The 15,900-nt window shown below is 51.5% G+C and overlaps 1 protein-coding gene across 1 annotated transcript; it reads right to left on the bottom strand.

Annotated features, from left to right (window-relative positions):
• Positions 1–523: 523 nt before the first annotated feature.
• VRTN (vertebrae development associated) lies at positions 524–14,160 on the bottom strand. The gene is made up of 2 exons (XM_073350695.1): positions 13,547–14,160; positions 524–3,893 (listed from the first exon to the last, which is right to left on the bottom strand). The coding sequence occupies exon 2, from the start codon at positions 3,890–3,892 to the stop codon at positions 1,856–1,858; it is 2,037 nt and encodes a 678-aa protein (XP_073206796.1). The 5' UTR covers position 3,893; positions 13,547–14,160; the 3' UTR covers positions 524–1,855.
• Positions 14,161–15,900: the final 1,740 nt, after the last annotated feature.

The raw sequence follows: 15,900 nt of genomic DNA, 5'->3' as shown, positions 1-15,900 counted from the left end.
CCATTCAAGTCAATATAGAGACCCCCATTGTTCTGAATAGGGACTGGATCAGTTCCTATGTCACTGGTTTGGATCTGGCCCAGCTCAGCAGTAACCCATAGGTGTTAGCCCTTGCCCTAAGCCGTAGGGAGCTGCCCCCGCTGGTAGGGAGAAGGGCTAGATAATCTTCCCTCTCTCTGTCCTCCATCACATCCCTGCTAGCTGTTCAGTGAGATGAGCTGGTGGATGCTCAAAGCAACAAAACTGCCCTCCCTGCTAGCCAGTTGCAGCAGAAGGGAAGAGAGCCTAAAGTCCCATCTCCTCCCTAGAGGTGATGCCACAGGCTCAGGGCAGATGGTGCATGCAGGAAAATTGTACAGCTGCTGTCTGCACGGGGCCCTAGAGACAGAGAAACTATCACCCTCTTAGGGGCCCAGCTTTCCTCTAAAAACAAACAGGAGGGCAACAACCCTCACTAAGGCATTTCAATCAGACAAGGGGGGTGAGATGAGAGAGAGACACCACACAGGGCTGGGAGTGGAAGGGTCTTTATTGCTTTAAATTTCTACAGGTCACACATGCACATCCAGCCCTGTCTCAGCATAGGGCTCAGCTATGGGTCATCCTCCCCCTCTCTTACAGTTCCTTTTAGATAGTGAAAGCAGAACCCCACCCTCAGCTCATGGTGCTGTCTCTCTACCCCCTGCAGTGGGCAGCAGGTTGGGGTGTCCTACCAGACTCCTGTGAAATAGACACTCCTGGAGAACAGGAACATAAAGGCACACGGTGACTGGGATTGCAGAGGGGCACAGGAGTGAGGTCATTTGCTACTAGGGCAGAGGACTCAGGGAAGTTATCTTTCTCCAGAGCCTGCAAAAGGACTGCAAGACACAGGCTTGAATGGGACAAGGCCAACAGGCCCCTGCTTAGCTGAAGATCTACATGTGATCATTCCCAGAGGGGGAAGGGCAGACCGAATGAAACAGGAACACAATCCACTCGCCAACCAAGGAATGCCAGGAAGTCTTGTCTCCTGTGACTATAGACAGGGCAATGAGTGATCAGGGAAGCCACAGAGTCACATGGCCTCTAGAATTAGTACAATCACAAAACCCCAGATCATGTCACTGCTGTGCCTGAGCTAAACCGCTCCTCAGCTCCCAGCCCCTGCTCCTAAGCCAACAAGGAATACACCAAAGCAGAGAGGCTGCTCCCCAACAGTCAGTGCAGCCTCCAGGGTGCCCTCACCCAAGGCTGGGCTGTTAGGAATTCTTCCTAAGGACACCATGCCTGGGACAGTCTCAGCACCACTTCTTGGGGCCTTGGCAAGAATGAGCTTGTTGACCTCTGTGCCAGGCACCATATGGTTCACCTCATTCCCAAGAAAATCTTGACATTAACAAGATCGATTTTGGGTTGGACAGTGACCTGGGGCAGATGAGCCCGCAAATCTTGCACGCAGCATTTAGAATGGAGGCCTGCAGCTTGTTGGCCCATGAATTAAAGGCATTTATACCCATCGCACCTACAGGAACATTTCAGAGTCACATATCCCTCCCTCTCCCCTATTCCACCACCCTATATCCCAGCCTAAGCACTGGGAGAAGGCAAGCTCCATTTTGCCTTTTTCTTTTGGGGCATCTTGGCAGCCCAGAAATTAACCCAACACAAACCAGAGCTCTCACTCCACTCCCCCCACCTCCAGGGACTGGCAATGTGCAGACCTGGTCCCTGTACCCCAAGACCAGATCTAGCCAAAACAGAAGGGAAAACAAAATAAGAGAAAAAACAAAGAGAGCTAGAGCTGAATCATAGCTCACAAACACTGCCCTCCCGCCTGGAGGGCAGAGAGCAGGTTCCAGCAGGCAGCCCACCCTCAGGCATCCACTAGTGTCAGTCCATCGTGCAGCGCACGCTTCCACATGTAGTAGGTGGAGCGTGCCGTGAGGGGGAAGTGGGCACTGAACTCTTTGTAGGTCGGGAAGGTTTTCGATTCAAAGCGCTGCTGCAGGAACAGTTTGGCCTGAGCTTTGAACTGGGCAGTGGCAATCACATCCATCACGAACATCCGGCTGTTGGCTCTTTCCGACATGGCATAGCCCGAGATTGTGGCATTGTAGGGGGTGACTGATGCTTGCTTGTCTAGATGCCTGGGAGCCACTTCCATTTGTGACTGTGGCTTTATCGCAGGCTCTGCTTTTCCAGGAGCCTCTGAGATGACCTGACTCAGCTGTTGGGATGAGCTGGTCCAGAGAGGATGCTTGTTCATCTGCTGGCTGCTTCTCTTCCAGAACCAATAGGCTGTGGAGGAGAAGCCCGGGTATTGCAGGCGGAACTTGCAGAATGGCAGCCGCCACTGCTGGACACGCCTCTTGGCCACGTCTCGAAGCTGCTTTCTCCAGTTATAGAGAGAGGGTTTGAGCTGGAGGAGACTTCTGGGCTCTGGTCGGTGTCCATTCAGCCTTTTCTTGCCAGGCAGATTTCCAGGCTTGAATGGCAGGTATGCCTTCCCTTTCACTAGGGGCTTCAGGCTGACTGAGGGAGGCTGAGGGGGTTTGAAGTTGGGGTTCCCCTTAATGGCTTTTCTCCGCCAGTTGTAGTAGGTGGATCTGGAGATACCAGGGAAGCTGCGCTTGAAGCACCTGTAGGGCACCAGAGTGTTCATGGAGATGCATTTCTCTAGGTAGGACTTGGCTCCTTGCATGAAGATTCCTGCTTGGTTGGGCTCCAGGGAAGGGATCTTTGGCCTTAGGTCCCCCTCTGACTTTGCTGCATCATCCCTGTCTGGGTGGGGCTTTTTTTGATGGTCTCCATGCGGCTCCTGTGACACCATAGCCTCAGCTGGAGCAGAGGTATCGCCACCATTGACCATGCTCTGCATCTCATGCTTCCAAGCATAGTAAGTGGAGCGGGAGATTTCTGGGAACATTTGTCGGAAGTGCTGAAGAGGAATCACATTGCCCTCTTGGAAGCAAGACTGCAGGAAGTGTTTGGCTGCAAACCTGGTGGCTGCTTTCTGCCTGTGCTCCCGGGACTGGCGCTTCCAGCGGTAGAAGGTGCTCTTGGTGATGATGTAGCGGTCACACAGATTAAAGTAGGTCAGCCGGGGGTCACTCTTCCGCAGCTCCAGAGTCTGGACTGGCTGGACTGGAGGCTCTGGAGGAGGGCTTGTGGGTTCCAGTTCTTCCAGGCCTACCACAGCCACGAAGTACTGTGCTTTGAAAACCTGTGAGGAGAGCTGCTGCCCTGACCACATGATATGGAGCGTGGAGGTCTGTGGGCCACACTTCCTGGGCCGGATGAGGCGGTTGAAGTATGGCCGGATCTTCAAGTTGCTCATGGGGTAGATGGAGTAGATGTTACACTGCAGCACCGAGGCCAGGGCATAGACATGCCACATGTTGGCAAAGGTGCCAGGGAAACAAGTGGCCTTGATGTCAGCATCAAAAATGGCCTCGAGGATGGCCAGAGGGAGGCTGGTCATCTCGGGGGACTCCTCGGTGCAGAGGGAGTAGCGGGCAGCCTGCAGCATCACCTTGGAGTCAATCATGCCGTTCAGGTAGTAATGCTTGTGCAGCAACATCTCCACAACTGTGCGCACCTGCAGCTCCAGACTCAGGCTGGGGTTCCCCCACAGCAGCACACTGGCTGCCTCAAACAGGTGGTTCCCCTCCCCCTTGCAGACCAGAGGCAGCATGTTGCTGGGGGCGTCCTCCGGATACAGGCTTCTTGCCACCCGGTCAACTTCCAACTCTTCCTGGAACTGCCTCCCGCAGTAGCTGGGTAGGGAGAAAGAGGACAAGGTCCTCTCAGCCTCCAGGGCTGCACTGGTCAGTCCCTCTAGCCCAAAGCATTCAGTGGCCTCCTGCAGCTCCTGCAGTACAGACTGCACTAGCTGGTGCCGCTGGATCATCCTGCAAGACACAAGAATTCAAACGATGTGAGCTCCAGCAGAGACCATGCTTACCAACCCCCCACCCCCACCCTCAAGGGGGCCGCTCTTGCTCTCAGTCCTCCAGATTCAAAGGAGGAATCCTGGGTCCTCACACACAAACATGGGCAAGGGATAAATCTTGTGTTGCTCTCAAGCGACCTCTTCTGGCCAATGTATAAAATGGCACTGATGGCCTCCAGCGAGGACAGGCTGGCCGGAGCGATTTGAAGCAAGGTGTAGGAGAGTATAGCTTGAGGGTGGGAGGCAAGGCTGGAAGAACAGGGGGTGCAGCAGGCCAGGAGTGTGGTGCCTGGGCAGAGCTGTGAAGAGGGGAAGCTTACACCTTGTCTGTTCTGTGCCTGGCTTTGTGCTCAGGCCCACATTGAGCCCAACATTTACCCCCAATGGTAAAATTTTGGGAATCTCAAAAGGGAAAAAAAGTGTATTCATTTCATTATTCAACAACAGCACTGGGAGAGGGGAACGGCTACTCCCTTCAGTCATCAGCTTTCCTGTGAGAATTAGACACAGAGCCCGTTCTCAATCAAGCTTTCAGCCTGCCAAATAAATGGGACAGTCTAAGAGCTCCCTCTGCCTGGTCAGGTGAAGGAGTGAAGCCTTTTCACAGCTGGGATCATTGTGTGAGAACAACAAAGCTCTCAATACCCATCCTGGGGAGTCTGTAACCTGACAGTACAATACACATCTTCCAACTTCTGCAATAAATGGTGATTGTAGTTCCCTTTAGCCACCAGATTTCAGAGTAGCAGCCGTGTTAGTCTGTATTCGCAAAAAGAAAAAGGAGTACTTGTGGCACCTTAGAGACTAACAAATTTATTTGAGCATAAGCTTTCATGAGCTACAGCTCACTTCATCGGATGCAGTGAGCTGTAGCTCAAAGAAAGCTTATGCTCAAATAAATTTGTTAGTCTCTAAGGTGCCACAAGTACTCCTTTTTCTTTTTAAACCACCAGGTGGCGCATGCCACTCACTGTAGAAGCATGAAGAAGGGCTAAGTGTATAAAGCAAGAGTGATTTCAGGAATCCTTGCCCTTTGGCACTGGAATAAGGGCCCTCCTGATGAATACTGCCAGCACAAAGGGCCTCTGCAATCCCTCGGCGGGGACATTCCAGGATGGGAGGAGCAGGAAGCATCCCCACAGTCTAGTTATTCCCTGCTGTTGCAATGCCCACAGACACTATTGCAGCGGGAGGAGGCAGGAAAAGGGTGCAGCTGAGGGTTAGCCTCTGCCAAGGGCTGAGGCGGCAGCCCCAGGGTCAGGGGAGTACCAGCTGCCTCCCCTCAGTGCTGGCACAGGGATGGATCTGGCTGTAGACCTTAGTCATTGTGGAAACTGGGGAACATGAGATCGAAGCCGCCTCCATCTCTCTACGTCCAGGCCATGTTGTTGGGTTTAGTGTGTGGGTGGTGGCCTGTGATATACAGGAAGTCAGACTAAATGATCTAGTGGTCCCTTCTGGCCTTAAACTCTACATCCAAATCATAGAATCATAGAATATCAGGGTTGGAAGGGACCTCAGGAGGTCATCTAGTCCAACCCCCTGCTCAAAAGCAGGAACCATCCCCAATTAAATCATCCCAGCCAGGGCTTTGTCAAGCCTGACCTTAAAAACTTCTAAGGAAGGAGATTCCACCACCTCCCTAGGCAACGCATTCCAGTGTTTCACCACCCTCCTAGTGAAAAAGTTTTTCCTCATATCCAACCTAAACCTCCCCCACTGCAACTTGAGACCATTACTCCTTGTCCTGTCCTCTTCCACCACTGAGAATAGTCTAGAACCATCCTCTCTGGAACCACCTCTCAGGTAGTTGAAAGCAGCTATCAAATCCCCTCTCATTCTTCTCTTCTGCAGACTAAACAATCCCAGTTCCCTCAGCCTCTCCTCATAAGTCATGTGTTCCAGACCCCTAATCATTTTTGTTGCCCTTCGCTGGACTCTTTCCAATTTGTCCACATCGTTCTTGTAGTGTGGGGCCCAAAACTGGACACAGTACTCCAGATGAGGCCTCACCAATGTCGAATAGAGGGGGACGATCACGTCCCTCGATCTGCTCGCTATGCCCCTACTTATACATCCCAAAATGCCATTGGCCTTCTTGGCAACAAGGGCACACTGCTGACTCATATCCAGCTTCTCGTCCACTGTCACCCCTAGGTCCTTTTCCACAGAACTGCTCCCTAGCCATTTGGTCCCTAGTCTGTAGCTGTGCATTGGGTTCTTCTGTCCTAAGTGCAGGACCCTGCACTTATCCTTATTGAACCTCATCAGATTTCTTTTGGCCCAATCCCGCAATTTGTCTAGGTCCCTCTGTATCCTATCCCTGCCCTCCAGCGTGTCTACCACTCCTCCCAGTTTAGTATCATCCGCAAATTTGCTGAGAGTGCAATCCACACCATCCTCCAGATCATTTATGAAGATATTGAACAAAACCGGCCGCAGAACCGACCTCTGGGGCACTCCACTTGACACCGGCTGCCAACTAGACATGGAGCCATTGATCACTACCCGTTGAGCCCGACAATCTAGCCAATTTTCTACCCACCTTATAGTGCATTCATCCAGCCCATACTTCTTTAACTTGCTGACAAGAATACTGTGGGAGACCGTGTCAAAAGCTTTGCTAAAGTCAAGATACAATACATCCACTGCTTTCCCTTCATCCACAGAACCAGTAATCTCATCATAGAAGGCGATTACATTAAATCCTGTCCCTCCTTGCTCTGTACCAGCTCCGAGAGCCAGCTGTTTCTCTAATCACAAGCCAAAAACTCCAGTCCAGTCCCTTATTTCCCCTCTTGGTTACTGTACACTCTTTCCTGACACCCACATAGCCACCCCTGCGCACAGTCCATTAAAGCTGTATTCTGTGCTCGATGATCTCACAACATCCCTCCCTCTTTGTATCCCTCCACTGGCTCCTCTTTTCCACCATATCAAATTCAAGCTTCTTATCATTCCTTCAAGGCCCTGCCTAGTCCTGTGCATCCTTATTTATCTGCCCAACACTCTGACAGTCACCCGCTCCCCTCCACGCCCCTAAATGATGCAGCCTCAACAGTCCATTTCTCTGTTTCTCCTACAAGCATGGCTGTGCCTTCTTCCATGTCACCTGCTCTGCATGGCACATCCTTTCTTAGCTGGTCCAAAGGTCCCCATCCTCTCCGCATTCAGATCCTGGCTGAAGACTCACCTCTATCGTGATGCCTGCAAGGAACCATTATTATTTGTCTAACAGTAATGCCTAGGGGCTCCAGCCAAAACTGGGCCCTATTGTGCTAGGCATTGTGAAATCTCAGAAAGAGAGAGAGTCCCCTTTCCCCAAGAGCTTACAGTATCAACAGACCTGACAGACAGAAGGGAGAAGGGGGGACAGACACCTCAGAGGTGAAATCCAAACCAGGACTAGGACTCAACTCTTCTGACTGCTAGTCAGGTGCTCTGTCCATAGACCACACTAACACCCTGAGGCAGAGAGGTCTAGTTGTGAGGCAAACATTACCTAGACAAAACAAAGGCCACAGTGCTATTATTAACCCTTTGTTTTGTTAGCCTAGGGCCAAGTCACCTCAGTACTGGTTTCCCTTTTCCAGGGGTAAAGGGTGAGGTAGCAAAATTTGCCGACAATTCAAAATTACTCAAGATAGTTAAGTCCAAAGCAGACTGAAGTTACAAAGAGGTCTCACAAAACTGAGTGACTGGGTAACAAAATGGCAGATGAAATTCAATGCTGATAAATGCAAAGTAATGTACATTGAAAAACATAATCCCAACTATACGTACAAAATGATGGGGTCTAAATTAGCTGTTACCACTCAAGAGAGAGATCTTGGAGTCGTTGTGGCTAGTTCTCTGAAAACATCTGCTCAATGTGCAGCGGCGGTCAAAAAAGCAAACAGTACGTTGGGAACCATTAGGAAAGGGAAAGATAAGACAGAAAATATCATAATGCCTCTGTATAAAGCCATGCTACGCCCACATCTTGAATACTGTGGATCTGGATGCCACATCTCAAAAAAAGATATATTAGAATTGGAAAAGGTAAGAGAAGGGCAACTGAAATGATTAGGGGTATAGAACAGCTTCCGTATGAGGAGAGATGGAAAGAACTGGGCCTTTTCATCTTGGAAAAGAGATGACTAAGGGGGGGGATATGATAGAGCACTTTAAAATTCTTGACTGGTATGGAGAAAGTGAATAAGGAGTTATTTACTCCTTCACATAATACAAGAACTAGGGGTCACACAATGAAATTAATAGGCTGCAGGTTTAAAAAAGTCCAAAACAAAATAAAGTAGTTCTTCCCACAATGCACTGTCAATCTGTGGAACTCTTTGCCAGGGGATGTTGTGAAGGTCAGAACTATAAGAGGATTTAAAAAAAAAAAAAAAGAAAGAAAAAGAAAGAAAAAACTAGATAAGTTCCTGGAGGATAGATCCATGGCTATTAGCTAGGATGGGCAGGGATGCAACACCATGCTCTGAATGTCCCTAGCCTCTGTTCACCTGAAGATAGGAGTGGACAACAGGATGATCACTTGATTGCCTGTTCTGTTCATTCCCTCTGAAGCACCTGGTACGGGCCGCTGTCGGACGACAGGATACTGGGCTAGATGGACCACTGGTCTGACCCAGTATGGCTGTTCTTATGTTCCAGGTCCCTCTGGCTGGTCTCAGATTGTGGGCTGTTCAGGGCACAGCCTTCTTTTATGACTGGAAAGCACCTAGCACATTACAGGCAGGATTGAAAGTCACCATCGTCACAGGGGAAAGCATGCAGTGGGTTTGATGCAGAGATGGGCCAAAGCCCCACAGCTGGGAGCCAGACTTGCCCTTAAGTCCTGGTACAGTTGCATCTGGGTTTGCCATTTGGGCACAGGGCTACATTTTTATTCTCACTGAGGCTGCAAGAGAGATACTTTGTGAAGCAGTGTTCAGACAGGCCACACGTCTTGGTCACCTGTTTTCATAGGCACCAACTCTGTGGGTGCTCCAGGGTTGGAGCACCCACAAAGAAAAATTAGCGGGTGCTTAGCACCCACTGGCAGCAAGCTCCTCCCCCTCCCTCCCACCATCAGCTGTTCTGCAGTGTGCAGGAGGTGCTGGGGAGAGGGGGGAGGCGCACAGACAGGTGCGCTCGGGGAAGGGGGCAAAGTGGTGGTGGGAAGAGGTGGGGCAGGGATGGGGGCTTGGAGGAAGGGGTGGGGTGGGGGCAGGGCCTGGGGCAGAGCAGGCGTTGAGCATCCCTGGGGCAAGGAGGAAGCAGACACCTGTGCCTGTTTTAGCCACTCCATCACCTTTGCTCCTTAGGTTTTCTGGTTTGTTAGGAGAGCAAGACTTGCCCCTCACTCAGGAGGTCTTGCAGAGTAGGTGTCAGTGAATCCCTTTTGCAAGGGCTGACAGCCCAGCCCACAGGACTTGACTTGCCACGTCCTGCCTCTGCATCCTCCACTCTCAGCCCAGAGAGCGAGGTGGTCATTCCCCATCAGGTTTAATATGCTACCCCCACACCACTCCCAGTCCAGGGAGTAAGAGATCAAGTAAGATGCTCTCAGTGGGTTGTCGACCTTGACCAGGTCCTGCGAGAGAGCACCCCCTGCATGCCGGGCCCTCCGGACCTTTTTATCAGGCCCCTGTGCCATGGCCCCCCCAGCCATCCCACCCCTTCACTGTGAGCCAGCTGCACAAATTGCAGCCATCTCGCTTCTGGACCGTGACAAGGAAACATCTGTACACGCTCATGCTCCACACCCTTCACATCCTCACCCTTGCATCCTGCCCTGACACAAAGTGTCGGGGACCTCCTACCGCCTCTGGAGGGTGAGGCACCCCAGTGGGCCAGCCTACACTCCACCCTGGTCCCAAGGCCCGCCGGGGATGTCAGTTGGCAGCTCCTTCATGGGGCTGTGAGCACAGGGGTGTCCTTGGCACGGTTCACCTCCATCCTGGACACCTGCCCCTTCTGCGGCGTGAAGGAGACCCTGGCGCACATGTACCTGGAGTGCACCAGGTTGCAGCTCCTATTCCGGCTCCTCCAGAACCTCCTGCTGAGGTTCTGGCTGCACTTCTCCTCACACTTGTTCATCTTCACACACCCTATCTGTGGCATCACTAAGTCACGAGACCTCCTTGTCAAGCTCCTCCTGGCACTAGCCAAAGTAGCCATTTACGCTACAAGGAAGAGGTTGGTAGACAAGTGGGTGCTCTGTAGCTGTGAGGCCTACTTCCGCTCCTCCCTGGTCTCACGCATCCGGGCAGAGTTCCTCTGGGCAGCGTCCGCTGACTCCCTTGATGCCTTCAAGGAGCAGTGAGTGCTGTCCGGGGTTCTCTGCTTGGTGTCCCTGTCTGGTTCCCTTCATTTAGCCCTGTGACCTCACTCCCGTCCCTGTTATATCTTTAGTTGTCCCCCATACTTAATTGAGATCCCGGACCATGTGGATCCTCCGCTTAGGCTGGGGGAGGTCCTTTAGTAGTGGGATCCATCTCCAAGATCCCAACAGACTGTGGGTTGTCAATCTGGGGGTCATGAACAGCCTCTCTTCCTTTATGATGAGATGGAAGGGGCTTCCCAAACCTTTTTCTATAGTAACAGGAGGTCACGGTATGGAGAAGGGGGAGAACCACTGCTTTAACCCTACTCCTCAGGGCTAAGCTTGCTGCCCCCACACCACGTCCAACTCCTGCTGCAGACAGCCTGAGCCAAGGGCTGCTGCATGGATCCCAAATGCAGACCCCTTGCTTCAGGCAGCATAGGGATCTGGCAGGGCTTGGCTAGGGTGGTGGAAGAGTGGGGCCTGGAGCTGCCACAAGGTGCTGGATTGCCAGCTTTGAAACAACGGGCTTGGTTTCATCCCCAAAGCAGCTCTAGCAAAGCAAGCTCCCAGCACCCTCCATCTCCTTCTATATGTGGCCAGCCCTCCTCCATGGAGCCTAGTCCACAAGGTCCAACTCCTTGGCCCCTTTGCTGAGGCTACCAACAAGGAGGCCACTTGTGATTTAGGTACCTCTCCTCTAGGCACCGCACTTCAGTCACAAGCTTATTACGCACAGTGCCAGCTGGCTTGGTAGCCCAGGGATATACCACCACTGCCCAACATCGCATTTGAACCTATGACCTAGAGGTGAAGCTTCACAGCCCATTCCTCAAATCCTGAAGCCAGACACTTAATACCAGAGGCTGACACAAAAGCCTGTGATGTGGCCAGCAGGGAGGTCCAGGGGCATGGTGAGAAGCCCTGCCCCCAGTTGCTGGGATGGAAGAACATGCAGGAATTCCCACTAGGGTGCTATCCCCGAACCCTGGTCAGGGGCTGTAGTTTTCATATTAGTCTCTGGCTAGTAGGCATCTCATGAACTTGAAACCACTGCCCACTCCTTTGCAGCAGGAAGAGGAGAAGCAGCTCTCTCTTCTCCCGCCCTACCCAGAGCCATTAGGGGAAGGGTTGAATATTCCACCCTTCCCTAAAGCCTCCTGGATGCTGGGGTAGAAAGGAGGAGTGGAGGGGGGAGTCTTGCTGTTCTACTAAGAGCTGGATTAAAGGCACAGACACAATAAGCATGTGTCTAGATTCTAGTCCGTGGGAGTCATATGACCACAACAGATTCTCAGCTTTCATTTCAAGGGCAAAAATAACGTTGCCATCCCTTATGATTATAGAGAGAAGCTTGAAAACATGTGTAAAGGGCTTGTCTACACTAGACAGCTTTGTCGCTTTAAGGATAGCAGGATAGTTAAAGCAGGAAACAAAAAAAACAATCCCCTTCTTGTGGATACAGTTATACCGGTATAAAGGTACTTATACTTGTGCAGCTTATTCCAATTTGAAAAGGAGTACTAGTGGCACCTTAGAGACAAACCAATTTATTTGAGCATAAGCTTTTGTGAGCTCATTTCATTGGAGCTGTAGCTCACGAAAGCTTATGCTCAAATAAATTGGTTAGTCTCTAAGGAGCCACTAGTTCTGTTCTTTTTGCGAATACAGACTAACACGGCTGCTACTCTGAAACCTGTCATTATTCCAATTTGCAAGGGGAAATATGTTTTACAGATATAAGGAACCTTATACCAGCATAACAGCATTCACACTAGGGCTAGAACTAGAATAGATATAAAAGTCACACCCCCTAACCACAACACTGTTATACTGGTAGAAAATTTTCTAGTGTAGACTAAGCTTAATAGTTATGTCCGACTCAGACCTGGTTTGGGGGTGGGAGCAGGGGGTGGGTGTGGAGGCTTTAACTTTCTAGTGTAGACAAGACCTGAGTCCTCCAGCAGCATGACACAACAGCTTTACGAGGTGTGAGCTGCCCCATTCATCTTAACACACCCATAAACACTTCCAGTTCCTCAAACAGCAACCACGTGAAGCTGACCCAATACTAGTGAGTGCATTTTTCCATTTGTGTTAGCTTAACTGAGATAGTGGAAAGCCCTTTACACGTGTTACCCTGTGTCAATGCCATGTTTGTAGTCTAGGCGTCAGGGCTGCCCACGGCTGCAGTGAAGCTGAACAGAGTCTTGTGAACTTCCCTTTATGGATGCTTGGCTAAGCTCTAAGCAGCAGTGGCAGCACTGGAGCTGCCTGCAGGCCCAGGAAAATGACATCATGTTTGGAAAGTTTCTCACAGCCATAAAGACTAGAAGCCTTGACCAAAACAAAGAATCAAAGTTCAGATGCTGCACAGATATTGATGGCTTCAGCTCCCATGCTCGCCAGGAGACAGTGGATTTTTCAGACCCTTCCTGAGCCCATCTAATATCCCATGTATGTCCTGGGGTCAGACTGGAACTCCAGAGATGGGGGGAGGCCCTATGTCCTAGTCCCTAAACCAGACAGTGCCCTGCACCATTAACCCCATGTGGGTCCAGATTGGAAGCTGGGCCCTAGAGGTGGAAGGCTCCACTCCAATGCATGGGCAGCGTTGTTTGTGATGTCATGGATGACAGCACAGGCCTGTGACTAGCACTGTGGGTTCCCTCTGGTGGCTCCCTGGCCCTGCTGCGGCACAGGGAAGTTTGTGTGTGTGGAGAGGTGGAAGTTAAGGGAGACAAAGTGTGTCTCTTTTTACCCTCAGACATGCAGGGGTTTCAAATGGCCAGAAGGCACTGGGGGAGGGGGAACTCTGGGGGGAGGGGAACCGGGTTTATTGTCCTTGAAAGAAGGAAAGGCATTTTCTGGACAATTATGTCCTGGGGCGAAGTCCACATGGAGAGACAATACAAAGGTTCCTCACGCTCCGTTCCAAAGCTGGGCTGAGAGGCCCCAAGCGGGGAGTGAGGAGCCGGTGAAACTGCCCTGGGAGGCCCAGTTCGCATGGGGAGGTGGCGGCTCCACAGCAGGGCTTGGGGCCGGCGGGGAGGCGGAATAGACAGAGTGGGTGAGGCAGGGACTTCCCTGGTAGCCGCCGCAGCCCCCTGGGCACCACCCTGCAGCTGCTCCGCGTCCGGAGGTGATTGCACAGCTTCCCCTTCGGCTCAAGCCCCAAGCGTTTGGACCCTGCTGACCTGGGCTGCGCTTCCTGCAGTCCGGCCCACGCCTGGCTTTCACCCTTGGGATGAAGATTCCCTCCTGAGCCAGGGCTGTGCGTTGGGAATCTCCCCTGGACTCACCTTGCTTGTTGGGCAGAGCACTACAGCTCACACCAGCCAATCCCCGGCTGCTGCTGCTTGCCTTGCTCCCTCGGCAAGGCAGTTCCCTGGACATTTAAATCCTGCAGCAGGAAGCGCAGCAGGCTCCACTTTCTCAGCTGGGTCCCACATTCAGACTGGAACTGGTTTCAGATCTGGAGTGAACCATCTGGAGTGATTGGCTTTGGCTTGTGTGAAGGGGTCTCAGCTCCTCCCCTCCCCCACCAGGAAATAGTCCATCCTCAAGTGCTCTTGTATCCAAGATGAAAGGAGTGCAGATTCAGGGGTCACTTCCAAAGCTAAAGTGATAATGGCTATTGTCTCAAGACACTCAGGCCAGCAGGACTTCTTAAAGGGCCAGCACCTTCACTACTGTGTGCTCTCAGACCTTCCAGAACGTGAGCAGAAAAACAAGAAGAAACTGGGAAGATCTCAGTTCCAAAAGGAAAATGTAAAAGCAGAGAAGTCCTCCGGAAGGGCTCTGCCTGAAGCTGGGAGCCATGTGGGCAACTCGGACACTGGGAAGGGAGCTTGGATACAGACTGATTGGTTTGGACCCCCAACAGCTTCCTCCTCAGCCCCTGCAACACCCTCCTGCTGCTTCCACAATTATAACAGAAAGAGAATCAAAGGGCCAGGAACTTCTTGCCCAGAGATCAGCCCTGGATTTGATTTCTCCTCTTGCTCCATCAACTCAGAGCAAGAAAAATTGAATGTTTTCTTACCTAGTCTGCTAGCTATCACCCTTCCGCACCCACTCTCCGGCCTGCCTACCCTTTCCCAGGCAAGTCTCCTGCCACTGCCCATGCAATCTGTTGCCTGCCCTAAATATTGTGGGAAGCAGACCCTCCTCCACAAAATACTCTGTTGCCATGGGGAAGGTGCACAGAGCTGGGAGCCAGGACTCCAGGAGTTCAAGTCATACCTCTTTCACTCACAGCTGTTTATATTTCTGTGCATTTCACAACCCTTATTCATGAGCAAGGCTTCACATTTTTCTCTATGAGACAAGCAAGTATAATTCTCCCCATTTTACAGATAAGGTACCTTCTGGCAGAGCTAGGAATAGAACCTGGTTCTAATATGGCAGACCCAAGTCTCAGCTGCATTGCCTTTCAGAAAGAATTATCCACATTTACCTGCTTGTCTGTAACCACCAGGCCCTACTGCCTCCTAGAGCCCAACCTTACCAGTCTCCCCCTGGCTCTGGTGCTCTACCCACTGGCTCTTTACTCCTGGCAGCTTGCTTATACACATGGCTTGTCCCTCACCCACACCCTTCTACCATCAGCCTCTTTCCCCCACTCTCCCTGATACCTGGACTGGTCCCTCTCTTGTTCATTGGATCTCTTCCCTCACTCCTTTCTTGCCCTCAGAAACCACCCCCCTCCCACTAGCTCTGGCCTGCTGCAGCTCTCTCCCTCTCCCTATTCTCTTGGCCCCAGAAATCTCTTTATCAGCCCCTCCCAGCACATTAGATTCGTCACATTCCTTGGGCTTTACATGAATCTGTGTAAACAATAAAACCCATGAGAGTTTTGCTCCATTGTCCCCCAGTCCCTAAAACCAACTGCCTCAAAGTCTAAGTCCTCTCTGCAAGACCCTGCAGCCTCTAAGACCTCACTCGAGACCCTGAAATTGCAAACCTTACCCTCTTCTTCCAGCTACAGCTCTGCCATTCCCACAGCCTCTCCAGCCCTCCAATGCCCTGTGGTCTATCCTAACCTAACCACTGCCTCCTGCCAGCCCCCCTGAAGCCCCTGCACTCTTGCCCTCTATGTCTATTCCACACTGGCTTCTCCAAAGCATCTGTCTCCCATGCCCTGTTTGGATTTGTGTGGAAAAAACAGCAATGGAATGAATGGTATGTCAATTTCCTAGGACTCTGGTTCTACCAGGGGCGGCTTCCTGCAGTCTTTGTAGTGGGTTGGTCATTTGCACAGTCAGTGTCCAGGCTCTGGACTGGGACAATTCAGATGAGGGAAGTTTAAACAAGTTCTTGGATTTGAAATGCTTAATTGAGAGAGTGAGAGACTGACTGTCCACTGCCCCAAAATGGGGCCCTGAGCTTTGGTGCTTGTTACTGAGGGTGGGCAGATATAATGGACCCCAGTGGTCTTGGAAGCCCAGCATACATCATGTTTTCTCTTGCAGGTATTAGCAATAAGAAGAGAGGAGCCCTGGTGTCAGGTTATCCCCAACCGGTTCATTATTCTCGTTGTCAGCTGCATCCACCTTTGTTTAGCCAACGTGTGATTTCTGCTGGCCCCCAAACAAACCCTTTACTCAGGTCTAGTCTCCACCCACCCCCTTCTCCCAGGACTAGCCCAGACCCC

Source organism: Lepidochelys kempii, chromosome 6 (assembly GCF_965140285.1).
Source record: "Lepidochelys kempii isolate rLepKem1 chromosome 6, rLepKem1.hap1, whole genome shotgun sequence".
Classification (NCBI taxonomy): Eukaryota; Metazoa; Chordata; order Testudines; family Cheloniidae; genus Lepidochelys; species Lepidochelys kempii.
The sequence above is the reverse complement of the archived record's forward strand: the minus strand, read 5'-3'. Positions and strand labels throughout refer to the sequence as shown.